This window comes from Corapipo altera, unplaced genomic scaffold (assembly GCF_003945725.1).
Source record: "Corapipo altera isolate COAL_440 unplaced genomic scaffold, ASM394572v1 359, whole genome shotgun sequence".
Classification (NCBI taxonomy): domain Eukaryota; kingdom Metazoa; phylum Chordata; class Aves; order Passeriformes; family Pipridae; genus Corapipo; species Corapipo altera.
Window position 1 is genome coordinate 1,724,338 of NW_020884948.1, and position 13,817 is coordinate 1,738,154.

The 13,817-nt window shown below is 36.1% G+C and overlaps 1 protein-coding gene across 6 annotated transcripts in view; it reads right to left on the bottom strand.

Annotated features, from left to right (window-relative positions):
* Nucleotides 1-207: 207 nt before the first annotated feature.
* Nucleotides 208-13,817, bottom strand: part of SLC9A3 (solute carrier family 9 member A3) — a 54,533-nt gene continuing 40,923 nt past the window's right edge. For 2 of the 6 annotated variants that reach the window (XM_027662802.1, XM_027662806.1), the window contains 6 exons: nucleotides 12,367-12,482; nucleotides 11,636-11,765; nucleotides 10,934-11,110; nucleotides 10,283-10,358; nucleotides 8,479-8,592; nucleotides 208-4,541 (listed from right to left, as the gene is read on the bottom strand). In XM_027662802.1, coding sequence (XP_027518603.1) covers nucleotides 3,988-4,541; nucleotides 8,479-8,592; nucleotides 10,283-10,358; nucleotides 10,934-11,110; nucleotides 11,636-11,765; nucleotides 12,367-12,482 — 1,167 coding nt within the window. In that variant the 3' untranslated portion in view covers nucleotides 208-3,987. Of the gene's footprint in view, nucleotides 4,542-6,854; nucleotides 7,103-8,478; nucleotides 8,593-10,282; nucleotides 10,359-10,933; nucleotides 11,111-11,635; nucleotides 11,766-12,366; nucleotides 12,483-13,817 lie in introns of those variants that run through there. The other 4 variants (XR_003530816.1, XM_027662805.1, XM_027662804.1 and 1 more) reach the window with 4 other exon arrangements.

Consider the following 13,817-nt stretch of genomic DNA (forward strand, 5'->3'; position numbering starts at 1 on the left):
ATGGGAATTCTATCATTCTCTACTGTGAGGCTAGAACTATACAGAAAGTATGATAATTGTCAGAGAGAGCCTCAGGAGATCTTCTACAGCTTCTGTTGCTGCTTTTAATGATTTGTGTTTTATAAATTACATGAATTATCAGCACTCTATTCTCCTTTTTAACTGTGATTTGGGAGCAGAAATGCATACTTCTCAGAAGTGTTGTATATGAGGAGTCTTTTCTAAATGTAATAAATAAATGATTCTCTAAATCAGTTGCCAAAGGAGTGTGATTCCACCAAAGTGATATAATTTATTGACAAACTTCTCATTATGATATACTATTAAAACATCTCTATAAAGACATTAGCAGAACATCTTTACTCATTTAAAAATATATGCAGTAAGTTGACACCTTTTGGAAAATACATACAAGTATGTCCAAACAACAGCACTCCAAGGAGTGACAGTTTAAGGCACATGATTATTTTGCAACCTTTGTTACATAAATCTCTGAATAGACCATATATTTGTAAAACATAACTTCATATATTTCAATAACTAGGTTCACAGCTCAGAGAGACAGAATTCATCTCAATACAGGCAACACTTCTGGGTTTTTCTTTAACATTGCTAGGTCATAGTGCAGCATAATAAACATCATTAAAAAGAACCCTGTTCATGGAGGAAAATATATAAAAGAAACATCAAATATTTCTTCATTTCATCATTTTGCAACAAGGTAGGCCATAGTTACTTGTTCAATAAATATCACCTGTGGAATGTTCCACTTGCCTTTCTTTGACAGTGAATGTCACAAAAAAAATTTAGAGATAGTTTTAGGGAAGCAAGAAATTAACTGGGCTCCCCAGAGGTGAACTGATGTTCCAATCTAATAAACAAGGGTAAAAAACCAAAAAAGCCAGATCCTCAGCAGCTCTGAATCTATGTTGCTGTAATAGAAATTAGTGGTGCTTTATTGATTAAAGTGTGCTGAAGAAGTAACCAAACGATTGAACCCACAGGTACATATACCACGGGAAATGTAAAAGTACAATCAAAGAGTATGGGAAAAACAAATGAAATAGATGATGAACACTTATAACCTGTTTTTTGTATATACCGTGATAGACATTGGGAACAATTGCCCTGAAAAAACTCCAAGAACTATAATCCATTATATTCTAGCTATGAGTATGTTCTCAATGTGGAAATTGGGAACACAAAAGTTTTTTTCATCACATTTCAAACTGAGGAACTACGCCAAACAAAACCTTGCTGTAGAAACAATTCTACTAGAAACCCTCTTCGGGAGGCATAAAAGCCTCAGAAATTATGCAAGATATTCCAGTGAAAGGTCTCTTTGCTGTCAGAATGGCCCATTTTATTCTTCATCTGTTTAACTATAGTGATGCAACATATAGAAAATGCCTAAGGCCTTTGAAATGGAGAGGTAAGCCCTTTATTTACAATGTCTTTCCTTTTCTGTTGTTTAAAATGGCATGATGTTCCTTTGTTTTATAAAACTCCTACAACCCACAGCCCTCTCAAAAGCATACAGGATCCTTCTGGCTTTTCACAGACTGCTGTGTTTGTAAATACAGTGGCCTTTATTGATCCTTTCTTGTTTAGCATAAAAGATTACAAAAACAATAAAAATGTGTATCCTGTGATTTTCAAAATTACATACTCTTGTCTGTGCAACATTTATCTGGTGAAAACTGCCACCTGCTGATGACAATTTAAAAACGTTTCCTTGAGGTAGCCTGTACACAAATAGATTGGGAATCCTCTAACAAGCATGCAAAAGGCAGTCCACAGTGTGGTTCTTTTCCTGACTGCAGCACAGCAATGACCTCTGTACAAAAGCAATAAAAAATGAAAGTTTTATTTCAAAACCAACACTTGATGAGCAGCTTGTCAATTTTGGTGTTGGTACTTCAGCATTATGCTGTGAGACTGAAGGGTAGATTTTGGCACATTGCACTTAACCCGTCCTAATATTTGGGATTGGTAATGGTCCTGTTATATATGCCAATTACTAAAATTGTTCCAATTGTAATATCTGGAACAGTATTAATATGTTCTACTTCACCAAAATAATATGTTCATACGTACTCAGTTCACAAAAGTTGTATTTACATTATTGAATTATAACAAGACTAGCTGTGGGTGATGAAGCTTTCCAATTGATTTGCATCGTTGCCCAAGATGACTGCCAAACAGGCAGCTGCTTGTGAGCTGATACCAAAAGAACTACTTCTCTGTATCTAATCTCTAAACATGTGTTTTGTGTCTGTCTAGGTTTATATATGACATTTGCCATCACATCTCTGCCATGTGCACCAGTCGAACCTCTTTTAGCAAAGAGGACAAAAATAGAAAGAAGATGTGAACATGAGTTTTCACACATTGCTCCACTCTTTTTGTGTGTCTGGGTAAACCTCTATTTTGACATCTGACACAGAATCACCTAGAAGCCATTCAAAATCTGGGCAGGCAGAATGAAACAATCACTAATTCCTATAGATAAAGTAAAATTTACTAGAAAAGCCTCTGTCCAGGATCCACTCTCAAACAAATCAGATATCACCCTGAAGGTGACTTAGTTCATTTACAAATGGCTTACACTGATATAAAACAGAAATAAGGAACATAATTGGCCAAACACTCACCTTCTGTTGCTGTTATAGAACCTTTGCAACTTATACCACTGAAGATTTCAAGTCAAAATTTCAGGACTGGAATCTTCCAAGGCAAAATACACATAGGTCAGAGGACTATACGCTGGCATGTAGCATTACGCATCTATGAGAGGTCTCAGAGTTTTCACTTTTATCTAGTCTTCATCTGAGTTGACTTTCACTAATGTCTCCAGCTATCTTGAAGGTGACATAGATCTAATTCATATGCAATAAGGATCTAGTGCAATCTTAAGTGTCATTTAACAGAAAACCACACACAAAAAAATAAAGGACATTCCTAGCACAAACAGGTAGGTATATATATGCACATGCTTCTGTACAATACTTTGAACCGTCAACATCCTGAGTCATTGTGGCACTTAAACCATGTGGCAAAACTCAGAATGCCATCTGAGAAACCATTATCCTCATCAGCTATTGAAAGTGATACATAAATTAACAGAATAATCTAAAAGTATTTGGAAGGTGTCTTCCAAAGCAGCAGTAAAAATGACAAATATTTACAGTCCTATCTGAGTGAGGCTATTTAAAATAGAGCAGTTTAATTAAGAATATGAAATGAATCGCTTGTGACCACACAAATTAAAATGCTGAGCTAATTCTGGGTGTTCTTTCATTCCAGTGCTACTGAGTTGAGGGAATAAACGTGAAGGAAGGAACTGGCCCTCCTGGAGTACTTGATTAAATTTCAAGATGCCAGGACTTTTCTCTCCCTGGAAAGTTTTCCACGAGAGTCAATATCCCACAATTACTCAGTGACACAAATATTCAAGAGCAGGAAAATGTTTTTCTTTAGCTTGCACTTATAAAAGCCACCAATCAATTTCAATCAGAGTAGACTTAGCAGGGAAGAGGTTAACCACTTGCTTCTCCTACTTTAATGTCATATAGCATAAATATTTAATTCCATTACTGAAGAAGCAAATACAGTCTAGTTCTTTAAATGTATTTATGGCATAATAGCATAATAAACCATTTCCATGTAAAAAAAAATCAACAATTTACCATTTGAAAAGATTCTTGGTTTAGCCCTCCAAAAATAATAGATTATTTGTAACAGTCTACATGAAAAAATAACAAGGAGTCATATTTCCCCCTCACTATGCACCCTTACATTATGAATAAGAACTTAAAAATGTAAGTACAGCAGATAAGCTCCAGTGTTTCTGACATCACAGGACCCCACTCCCTTTCCATGTGTTCTAGAGTAGATCCTATGAACCAATAGGTTGCTGTCTATTGTTACAGAAGCCCTTTGTTCAAGTGATTCTCTCTCATCATCTTCTTTCAAGTAAGTCCTGGCTCACAACTGTGTTTCCTCTTGTTCCAAAGAATGTGGAGGGACATGGCAAGATGCTGGAAGAGATGCTAGCTTCTGAAGCTTGGGGTGTTGCAGAGGTTTTGGCCTGTGAAAAGAGCGTCGGCTTTGTACACGTCTGGCTGCAGCAGACCTGTAATTTCCTTGTACATCCAGCAACATTTTCTTCTCTTGGGGCTCCTTCAGGTAAGAGTCTTCCAGCCCTTCAAAGATAAGTAGAGAATTCTCTTCTTGTGAATTCTCTGACTTGTAGCTAACTTCAGAACAATAACCTGAGTTTACCGTCTCTTTGTTATTCGTATCTGTACCCGATTCCCAGAAGAGATCAGGTACATTTGGGTCACATGAAGCTATATACTCAGAGACAGAAGAAAGAGATATATTCTCTCTGTTTTCCAATGAAGAATAGTTTTGGGTCCAAGGCATTTGAAGACAAGAGGGGAAGAAGTGGAGGGGATTTACTGAAACACTTCCATTTTGGTTTAGTTGATCATCTGAAGAGGAGTATTCCGTCATTTCAACATCGTGGTCCATATCACCTAAAGAACACAAATAAATAGAAACATTTGTAGTACATACTTTATCTATTAGTATGCTGGCTATTGGGCTTTGCTTTTGGCTATTTTTTTGAAAGTCTTATGAAAGGGGGTGGTTTAAGTTGTTTGTTTGTTTGTTTGTTTTTCTGAAGAACTCTACTCTATACCCAGTTCTATCTTGGACAACCTAAAGAGAGTTAATTAAACTTCTTATCCTTGCTGAGAGTCAGGTAAAACTTGGCTCAGTGTTTGTAATGAACGACTAGCTGTTTCAGATAGTTAAGGAGATGGAGCCATCCTCTGGGCACTAAAGTGTATCTTTATCTTGAAATGCTTAGTCCTGATACTCAGTAAGGAAATATTTCAGAATTTTTTTATATAAATTGCATTCTTTCAATGAAGTAGCAGAGAGTATCTCCAGGGAGTCAATTTCCTATTGATCAGAACCTATGATCAGTTTTCACTTTTGGCTTCCAGTTTCCATTGTTTTTTAAAAACTTTTAATTGAAATTTCAATATCATTCTCTTATTAGGAGAATTTTGTTAAGGAGATCATTCAGAGGACTGTTTCTGAGAATAATCAAGGTCTAAGCTTATTAGCTTGGGAAATCTAACTTTCCAAAGCACTTGTTAAGAAACGCAGCAGTAAAAAATCCAGTGATTTTGATATGTAAAAGTTACCTACACAAAAACTTACAAATACCACTTCCTAATAATAAAGTAAATGATAAGTTAGGCAACTGAATGGAGGAAAAGAACAAAGGTTAGTAAGAAAATGTTCAGCAAGTCAATGTCAATATTCTGTGACAATGTTCTCAGTGGGGAAGAAAAAATAAAGAGAATTTCAATGTGGATAAGTGTCAAGGAGAAATTTTCCTCTTGGAGTGTTGCTCATTGTTCACACTTTTAATCAGGATACTGGACTGTAATTCGTAGTTCTTTAATCCAGTATTTATTTTAAAACATCATTTAAAAAATAAGTCAAGATGCATTAGTAAGGAACTGAGTACTAGAACCAAACACAGACCCACAGGCCACTCCAGTAAAAAAGTGGTCTGTTTCCTCTAATTGCACTTAAACTAGCACATTTTCTGAAAGGACAGAAGCCAGAATAGAAGAAAAATAGGTCTTCCTTTTCTATTTCTTTTCAAAAGGTTCTGAAATTCTTCTCAAGTCAAGATTAGCAGCATTCACTTATCCTGAAGTCTTTGTCTGAACAAAGTTTCATTGACTAACCACAGAAGTGCATTCCACTTACCACATTTCTTTATTTGTTGATGTACAGAGGACACTCAGACATAGATTTGTGATCATGTATTCCACAAAAGTGAATTCATGATGACACCGACTTCAGCATTTCGTTGCACAATCCCTGCAATGCCCTGTGTTCTATTCAATTACGATATCTGAACTGTGACCTGCCAACCTCATTTGAAGCATTGCCCAACTTGATTATAGAAGTGAAGGCTGCTTTTTATGGTATGGAAAATTTCCACACAGCAAAATCTAAAGGGCAACTAGGATATTCATTTAAACCCTGAGTAAGTTTAATTCTAAGCCTCTAACACATTAGAAGCAAAAAGTTATTCGCTGCATCAGAAAGCTAAGCCTCTTTCTAGTTTCAGAATAAGATATGGATTAAGATAAACTCATAGTTTAAGGATAAAGCCCTAACTGGAATACTGCTTCTCCACAATACTGTGGTGTAATTACCTCTGTCCACAAAGGGGAACTGGTATATTCTAGTAAACATGATTCATTTTAAACTCCTTTCTTGCGTAATGATACATCAGTAGCGTCACTGAGTACTTGTATTGTAGCAGTGGTGCCATTTTCCTTCCTGGGCACTGGGTAAATAGTCTGGACAAATATTCAGAACTGATTCAAGGCTTCTTAGCAAAAGAGTCAAAAATCATACTCCATTTAGGGAATTCAGGTATCAGTTTTATCATCTAGCACTAACAAAGAAACCTGAAGCCTCTTGAAAATGAGTGCACAATATTCTGGTACTTGGAATACTATTCTCTTGGCATTTGAAATATTCAAGTCAAAACAAAGAGAAGGACCATTATCTGCTGTAAAAATAGCAAGGCATTGGACCCCAAATAGTTGAACAGCTCTTCTGCAGAAGGAAAATCAAAAGATGTTTTGTTAATTAAGTTGGAGGAAAATAGAAGATGTTTAGTTGTACAAAGAAATCAGGAAGGAAGTAGATGTTCTAGAAGAAGAAAAATCAGAAAAGTAAGTTTACTTCTCAGTAGTCAGGATTGATAAGAAGGTTGGTTAAAAATAAAGGTGGTAACATTGTTTAAAATATTACATATGTGTTGATTCTGGAAGAAAAGTTCTGGGTCGGTCCTCTGGGCCATCTGCTAGAAGGAAGGAATCTACTGATTTATTGCTGAGTCGGAATGGAGCAAGTCGTCTGAAGTTTTCTGGAGAATATGGGATCTGCACTCGGGCCCTTTGTGATGGTACCACAGTATCTTCACTAGATAACCACGGTGAGAATTTCATGTAGATGCTTTGATCATCATCAGCTGAAAATACCGGGTTATCAATTCCTATAAACAAAAAATTCACAGGGGACAAGTAAAATTAATCAAAATAATATCTTGATAATACAGCAAGGTGCTCTGTAAAGGAGATGGTTGTTGGTGGAAAAAAGTACGCTGATGCACACTGGTATAGCTGTGACTAAGCCAATACACAGACCATTATACACACATACACCTTGGTTATTGCTAGATATATATGGATTTCTATTAAAGGGAAAAAATGGATATTATATCCCATATGCAGTTATGTTTGGGATATCTGGAGACAAAAAAAAATCAATAAAAGAAGAAATCAGTCCAAACATTTTAATTAAAAAAGAAAAGCACAACATAAAATAACTGCAGAAAATTCTTATCAAATCCACAAAAAAGAAAGAAAAGATGGGACAACATGCAAAAAAAAAAACCCAAAAACCCCAAAACAACTTCACCACTCTATAAAGGAATGAGATTTGTGTGAGGTAACTAAAACAGGCCATGAAACAGTCAAAAGTAAGCTACAGGAGAATAGAGTTATCAAGTTTGTAATGCTTTTACAGAAACATTTTAGGCCTGCATCTTGCCACCCACTTATTTCTGGGGTTTTTTATACATACTCAAACATAGAATTTGCCACAAAACAGTGAGAAGACTGTATCAGCATGTTTGCCAAAAGAGTACAGACACAAGCGTTTTTCTTCACTATATGCACCACATTACATATGAAGTAAACAATGTCATGCTGAAAAATTCAAACACAAAAGTGTTTAAAACTTTATAAATCATATTATATGATTTCTGTTATATATAGTGATATGCTTCCAATCTGATATTTTGGAGCCTTTCAGGGCTGGAAATCAAGTGCAATGAGTGCTCCAAAAATGTTGCAAATCTGCTCTTTTCAGTGACTTCTGTGAACCTGTAAAGAATCTGAGGGAGTTGTGAATTTAAGAGAAATCTTGTCTGAAATAAGAAAAACAAAATTTCTCACAATGAAGTGCTTCCAATGCAAGTAGAAGACAGCTCCAAAGGACTAATACTGACTGCTCTTTAGAGGTAAGACAATTTTAAAATTTCTGTTGCTAGAAATAATTAATGGTTTTAAAACTGGTTTAGGTAGTCATGTTCACAACTTCTATCAGTAGCAAATTTGATGTTCACAACTCCTATCAGTAGCAAATTTGATGTTCACAACTTCTATCAGCAGCAAATTTGATGTTCTCCATACATTCAGATATCCAAAACTTGTTATGTTAACATTAATATTAAGCAAATACATTTTCAAATAGAACACATAAAATCAAAGCAAACAACAACAACAAAAACCCCCCAGGCTAAATCATCAGCATTTCTAATAATTTTTTATGAGAAAAAAAACCTTTGTAGGTAATTAATAGTTTTACCGGTAGAATTATCTGTGAAATTTTGTTGCGTCACATTAGCCAGGAAATCAACTCCTTTGCCCAGATGCAAAGTCTCATAATCATTATTTTCTTCTGATTCAGAAAACTCCAAATCTGTTGGGGAGAGGGGGCAGGGGGAGGGAAAGAAAGTCCAATTTGATTAGAGATTTTTATCAATTCTGATAGAAAATGCTATTTCATGGTGGTTTGATGCTGGTGTAGTTATCAGATACATCTTTAACAAGGATCTAGATAAGGGTAAAATTTAATCAACAGTTGTGGCACTGAAATGTGAATGTATATACAGGTTTCAGCTTAGATACCTATTATATCAAGAAACTCAGTGCAGGTTTCTGGCTTGCATTAACATATGGTGCTGTGATAAAAAGAGGTTTCACACTTTAGCCAAGCTTTTGCCTAACAGAATTGCCTTCCTGGAACTTAAACACACCAACATATGACATGGCACCACTGCTCCTGCTGTGTTCTGTGACTTAAATGCTCATGAGTTGACAAAAACCCCATTACAATGGGCAGTGGCTGCATTTTCATCACTTTATAGAGGTCATTTATATCCTGACTAATTTTAGACCTAATGAAGTCATTGCTGCTTTTACTGCATTAGAATAAGTTTTGCAATTGCTGCTAAACCACTTGTTAAGACTGTCTTACAATTAAGCTTTTTTTGTTTTAAGTAGATGATGACATCTTACAGAGTTTTTTAATAAGACAACATTGAATGACTTACTAATGAATATTTGGGAAGCTTTTCCCATGTAAAAAAGTTTGAGAAAATTACACTTAGGAAGCCAACCTGTACTGCCCCTGTCAGTTAAATAAAAGTAACACTCGGTAAATGGTTCAAAGAAGATGCATAAAGAAAAATATTTTTGCTTGGAGCTATGAAGAAAAGATGAATCCCTCTCTATTTCACTTGAGTTCTCTTTGACATCAAGGGATTGCAGACATAAACAGAGGAAAGAACACAAATAAAAGTTAGTTCAGTGGCTTTTAACCACATTTTGAAGTGTTTTAAAGTGACACATATTATTTTATAATTATATAACAAACATATAAGCATCCATCACATATTGCTGTACCTGACATCAATGGCTAAAATATTTAAGAATTTGGGGTTTTACATGAAAACCCAACTTTTGCAAGGAGTACTCCCTAGACTGGTTAGCTTCCGATTACAATTTCAAGGCGACCTGTGTTTTAGATTTGATGATGAAGGGTGACTCAGCACTGAAACTGGCCTCTGACTCTGTGATCTTTTCAAAGCTATGCTCTCCTTGAATACTAACATGCTTTCTTAGCCTCAAATCTGATTCAGACCCTTCTACAACAATGGACTTTAACTCAGATTAGAATGTCATTTCAACTGCTCAATTTTATATGGTTGATATCCTGGGAAGACATATCCTGCTGTGATGAAAAAGAAAAATGTTAGAATCTCTGTGCACCTTATCGAAAAGGAAGCTGAAAGTTCATTTCACTGCAGTATTGTAGCCACTACATTGTTTTGTTTTCAAAATTTAAATGCGGTATTTTAAAAATCTGAGTAAAAAGGCCAATTAAAATTCTGTTTGTCATCCAGCTTCCTAGAAAAATCACTTCTAAACCATAGAGACACTACATTTAAGCATGGAGAAGATCACTACTCTGAGTTCTAAATTACTACTAGAAGCTCCTTTTTAATAGCAGTTTCACTGTTGAATATCACAAAAACTTTTAGTGATGCTTTACTAGTAATGTAGCTGGTAAAATGCTGTTAATGAAAATCATCTAAGAATCTTTTTACCTTTTTCCTTCATAGTAAAATCTTGTACTGGATTTTCTGAAGGAATGGTTCCGTTTGGTATGACACTGCTGTTCCTCTGAAAAGAAAGCAAACAAAGCGACCAAAAATGCCAATGTCTTCAAATAGCAATGGCAGTGACATCCTTTGAAATGACGAGTCCAGCAGCATAACCCCGAAATCTGTTGTAATCTGTGCTTGAGACTCAATATGAATGCTATTAGTTTCCCACCTACGCTGATAGTATGTACAGAGTCAAAAAAGAAACTTTGTCTCTTTGTATGCTCTGTGTTCCCTCTTAGTTTCATATCAATTTGGTTGAATGCTCTATACTGTAGTGCTTCTCTGCTACCTCTATCCTGCAAAATCTCCCCGCAGTGTTGTAGCATGGTTCAGGGTCTGTTGTTTTCCAAGTGATCAGAAACCTCTCACCCAGAAGAGTCTCAAAACATAGAGAAAAGGAGAATGTGAGAAGATGCCCCCTGAGTTACCTCATAGTTTAATCTCCTCTTGCTTAGGTCCTTTAAGTTCATGAAGTTCTACAGGACAGAGATAAATGCAGGACATAGGACCCTTCAGAGTCCTCCCTGCCCTCCCCACCCCTTAGTTTGTATAATAGGTGGCTTTTTCTGGGTCCTTGTGAAAGTATTTTACCCTTTTTTGGCCCCGGTCTCGCTTGTGGATTTTATTGAGCTTCTTGGGATGGTTTATTCCTAGTTTGGTACTCTTGAAAGATTCTAAGCGCTTCCTCATTGTCCTATGGAAAATCTCCTTGTCTTGTTTATCATCTTCACTGTGCATGATCTCATGTCGACTGTACAGGTGTTTGTGCTGTGGCCAGGAAGGGAAGACAATATTCATTTATTTAGAAATACAGCTCGAAGCCCTGAATCAATGCATTCAATCAGTGTCATGGAAATGTAAACAACTCCATGGGAAAGAATGAACCAGAAACTAGTCTGAAGGTATTAATGAAACTTCTGTTTTTCTTTCTTCTCTATGAAACAGGTGTAAGTCCAAGAATCTTAAGTACGTAAGAGTGGACTGTCATTCATAGTAAGCCTCTCCCTATAGGTATCTGAATTACTTCAGTCAATACACCCCATTTAATCCTCATTAGAACCTATGTTGGACACAGTTCTGCGTTGCACTGGCCTCAGTGATTTCAAAGGCACTAATTGTGTTAAAAAGGCATGTTCTCAAGTGAGAAAGCACGCAGACAAAGAGCCCATCTTCCTCAAGGGTGTAGATTTTGCAGCGAGTTGTCTCCTTTTGAGTTTCTCTCCCAAGTTTTGGTTCATAATACCTCCTAGTTTTAGATTGGAAAACAGTTCAATGCTAGCCTTTTGCTCTCACCTCCTGCCTGGGTTTATACAGGTACTGTTGTAGGGTGTGATGAGCAAGTGTATCTTCCGTGTCCCGGATACTTTTCCTCCTCTGCTCTAAAGCTTGCATGTCGAGGCAAACTGGTCCAGCTTTTTCTCTCCTGAAGAAGAGAACAAACAGTAGTTTTTAAAATCATTAATTGTTGAAGAGGGGTAATAAAAAGGAAGATGAGGAACAAGAGGGAGGAAAGAAGATTAAGTTTTTTAAAAAGAAAAGGAAGGGTAAGAACTGGCTAAATGGAAATAAGCGAGCAAATGCCTAATTGGAAATGTGAAAAGATTATGTTTTTTTCTGTCAAGTGGATGTAGCATTAATTTCACAGCTTACATGGTCTGATCAGTGAGAGATTCATCAAAGAGTTATGGAAGTGGTGATTTTCTTCCTCACTTCTCTCTTGACTTATTCTGGAGCAGATACAGAAATAACATCTAGCCATGTATAGAGCAGCTGGTGAACCAAAGGCAAATGAAACAACTCTAATATGGATGTCTGCTTCATCTTACCAGCTTTTACTGAAAAAAATTGTTTGTGTGTAAAATGCAACAATATACATCCGTGTATACTGATTTTATGTGAGAGAAAATATTAATTAAAGTTAAAAAAAAGTAGCAAATGAAGCCCCTGTAAATTGCATTTTTCGGGTTTTTAAATATTGTTTCAATTTCCTCTCATATACGTCCCCATCAGTCCACATTACTTACAGTAAATAAGAGACAGAGCTTTCCACAGTACTTGGAAGTGGGGTGCTGAAATCCACATTCACCATGTTGTCTGTGCTTGGAGAACGTATAAATGCCAAAGAACCTCTACGTTCTCCCTGGTCACAGAAAGAAACAAGACATATTACAGCTGTAAACACCTAGGAAAAAATGTGTATCAGAAAATACTGATAATTTGTGAGACTGCTGCACTCAAACGGCACAAGAGGCATGGGAAAAGTTGTATTTCGGTAACAAATACAAAACATTTTTTGGTTTTATAGTTTCTTTACCTTGAGTGACGTTAGCCCCATGAACAAAGCCAGGAGTAAACCTATTCCACTCTTTTAAATTGGTTTTGAGGAGATGAGTGACTTCTTAGGCCTCAATAGATTTGCAATTTTACTTTGTACCATGTTTCAAGCCAAGTGCATAGGAATATACATATAGATTTCTATGGATCGACACATCACTGCACTAACAGTAACATTTTCAAAAATAAAAGACTAAGTTTTCTGTTCTGTACCAGACTGGAAGCAGCAAATGTTAAGTGGTGATAGAAGTCTACAAGGCTATTTGAAAGAGGTTATGGCATGTCAGAATGAGATACTGAAGGGATGAGATTTTCTTTCAGTTCTAAAACTAGCGTGCAGAAGTGAACTGCTCGAAAAACTCAGATTTATGTTGTCACAGATCTCCCTGCAGCTTATGTAATCTCTTGTTTAGGTGAAAGGTATTTTTTGGGTGACATTGTGGTTACATAGGCTGAATCCATCTACGGTTTTGAAGCACAGCAGAGAGAAATCGCATAGCAGATCTCTACATTTTAAACAGTAATAAACCATCTCTCTTGCAGAACATTAAAAGAGATTTTTTTGTACATTTCTCCAATTTTAACTGAACTGTGTTCCCTTTACATTTTGATATTCATAGAGCAAATCAAATAAATGCTTTCTTTTGCTGTGGTAGCCCATGTACATGTTACAGTATGTGTTGGATCAGACTAATGACATTAAGAAGTACACTCTGGTTTCTGCAGGCAGAAAACTTGAGATTAATAAAATTACTTTCTGGGACAGCATCATTCCATCCATTTTCTTAAGTGAATCTGACTTTCTTTTCAAATCAAGTTTAATATATACATCATACTGTATCATCAGTGGAGGAATTTTAGTCAGAACAAGTTATGAACTGTAAGTATTTTAAATCACTTCTGTTCATCTGCTCTGGATTATTTTTATTTTGCTTGGTTTAGGTTCTCCTCTCTCAACTGTAAGGAATTTATTTAGGTTGACATTGAACTCTCTCAAGCTCCTGTTTGTTATATAGATGCAGTATAACAGCAGAGCTGAACAAAGGAAAAAAATATAAAATTGTTTTTAAACTCCTCAGTTTCTTGCAAGTGAGAAGTAAGCAGCTGGGGAAAGCAGATCTTTACTTGTCCTGGAAGAAAT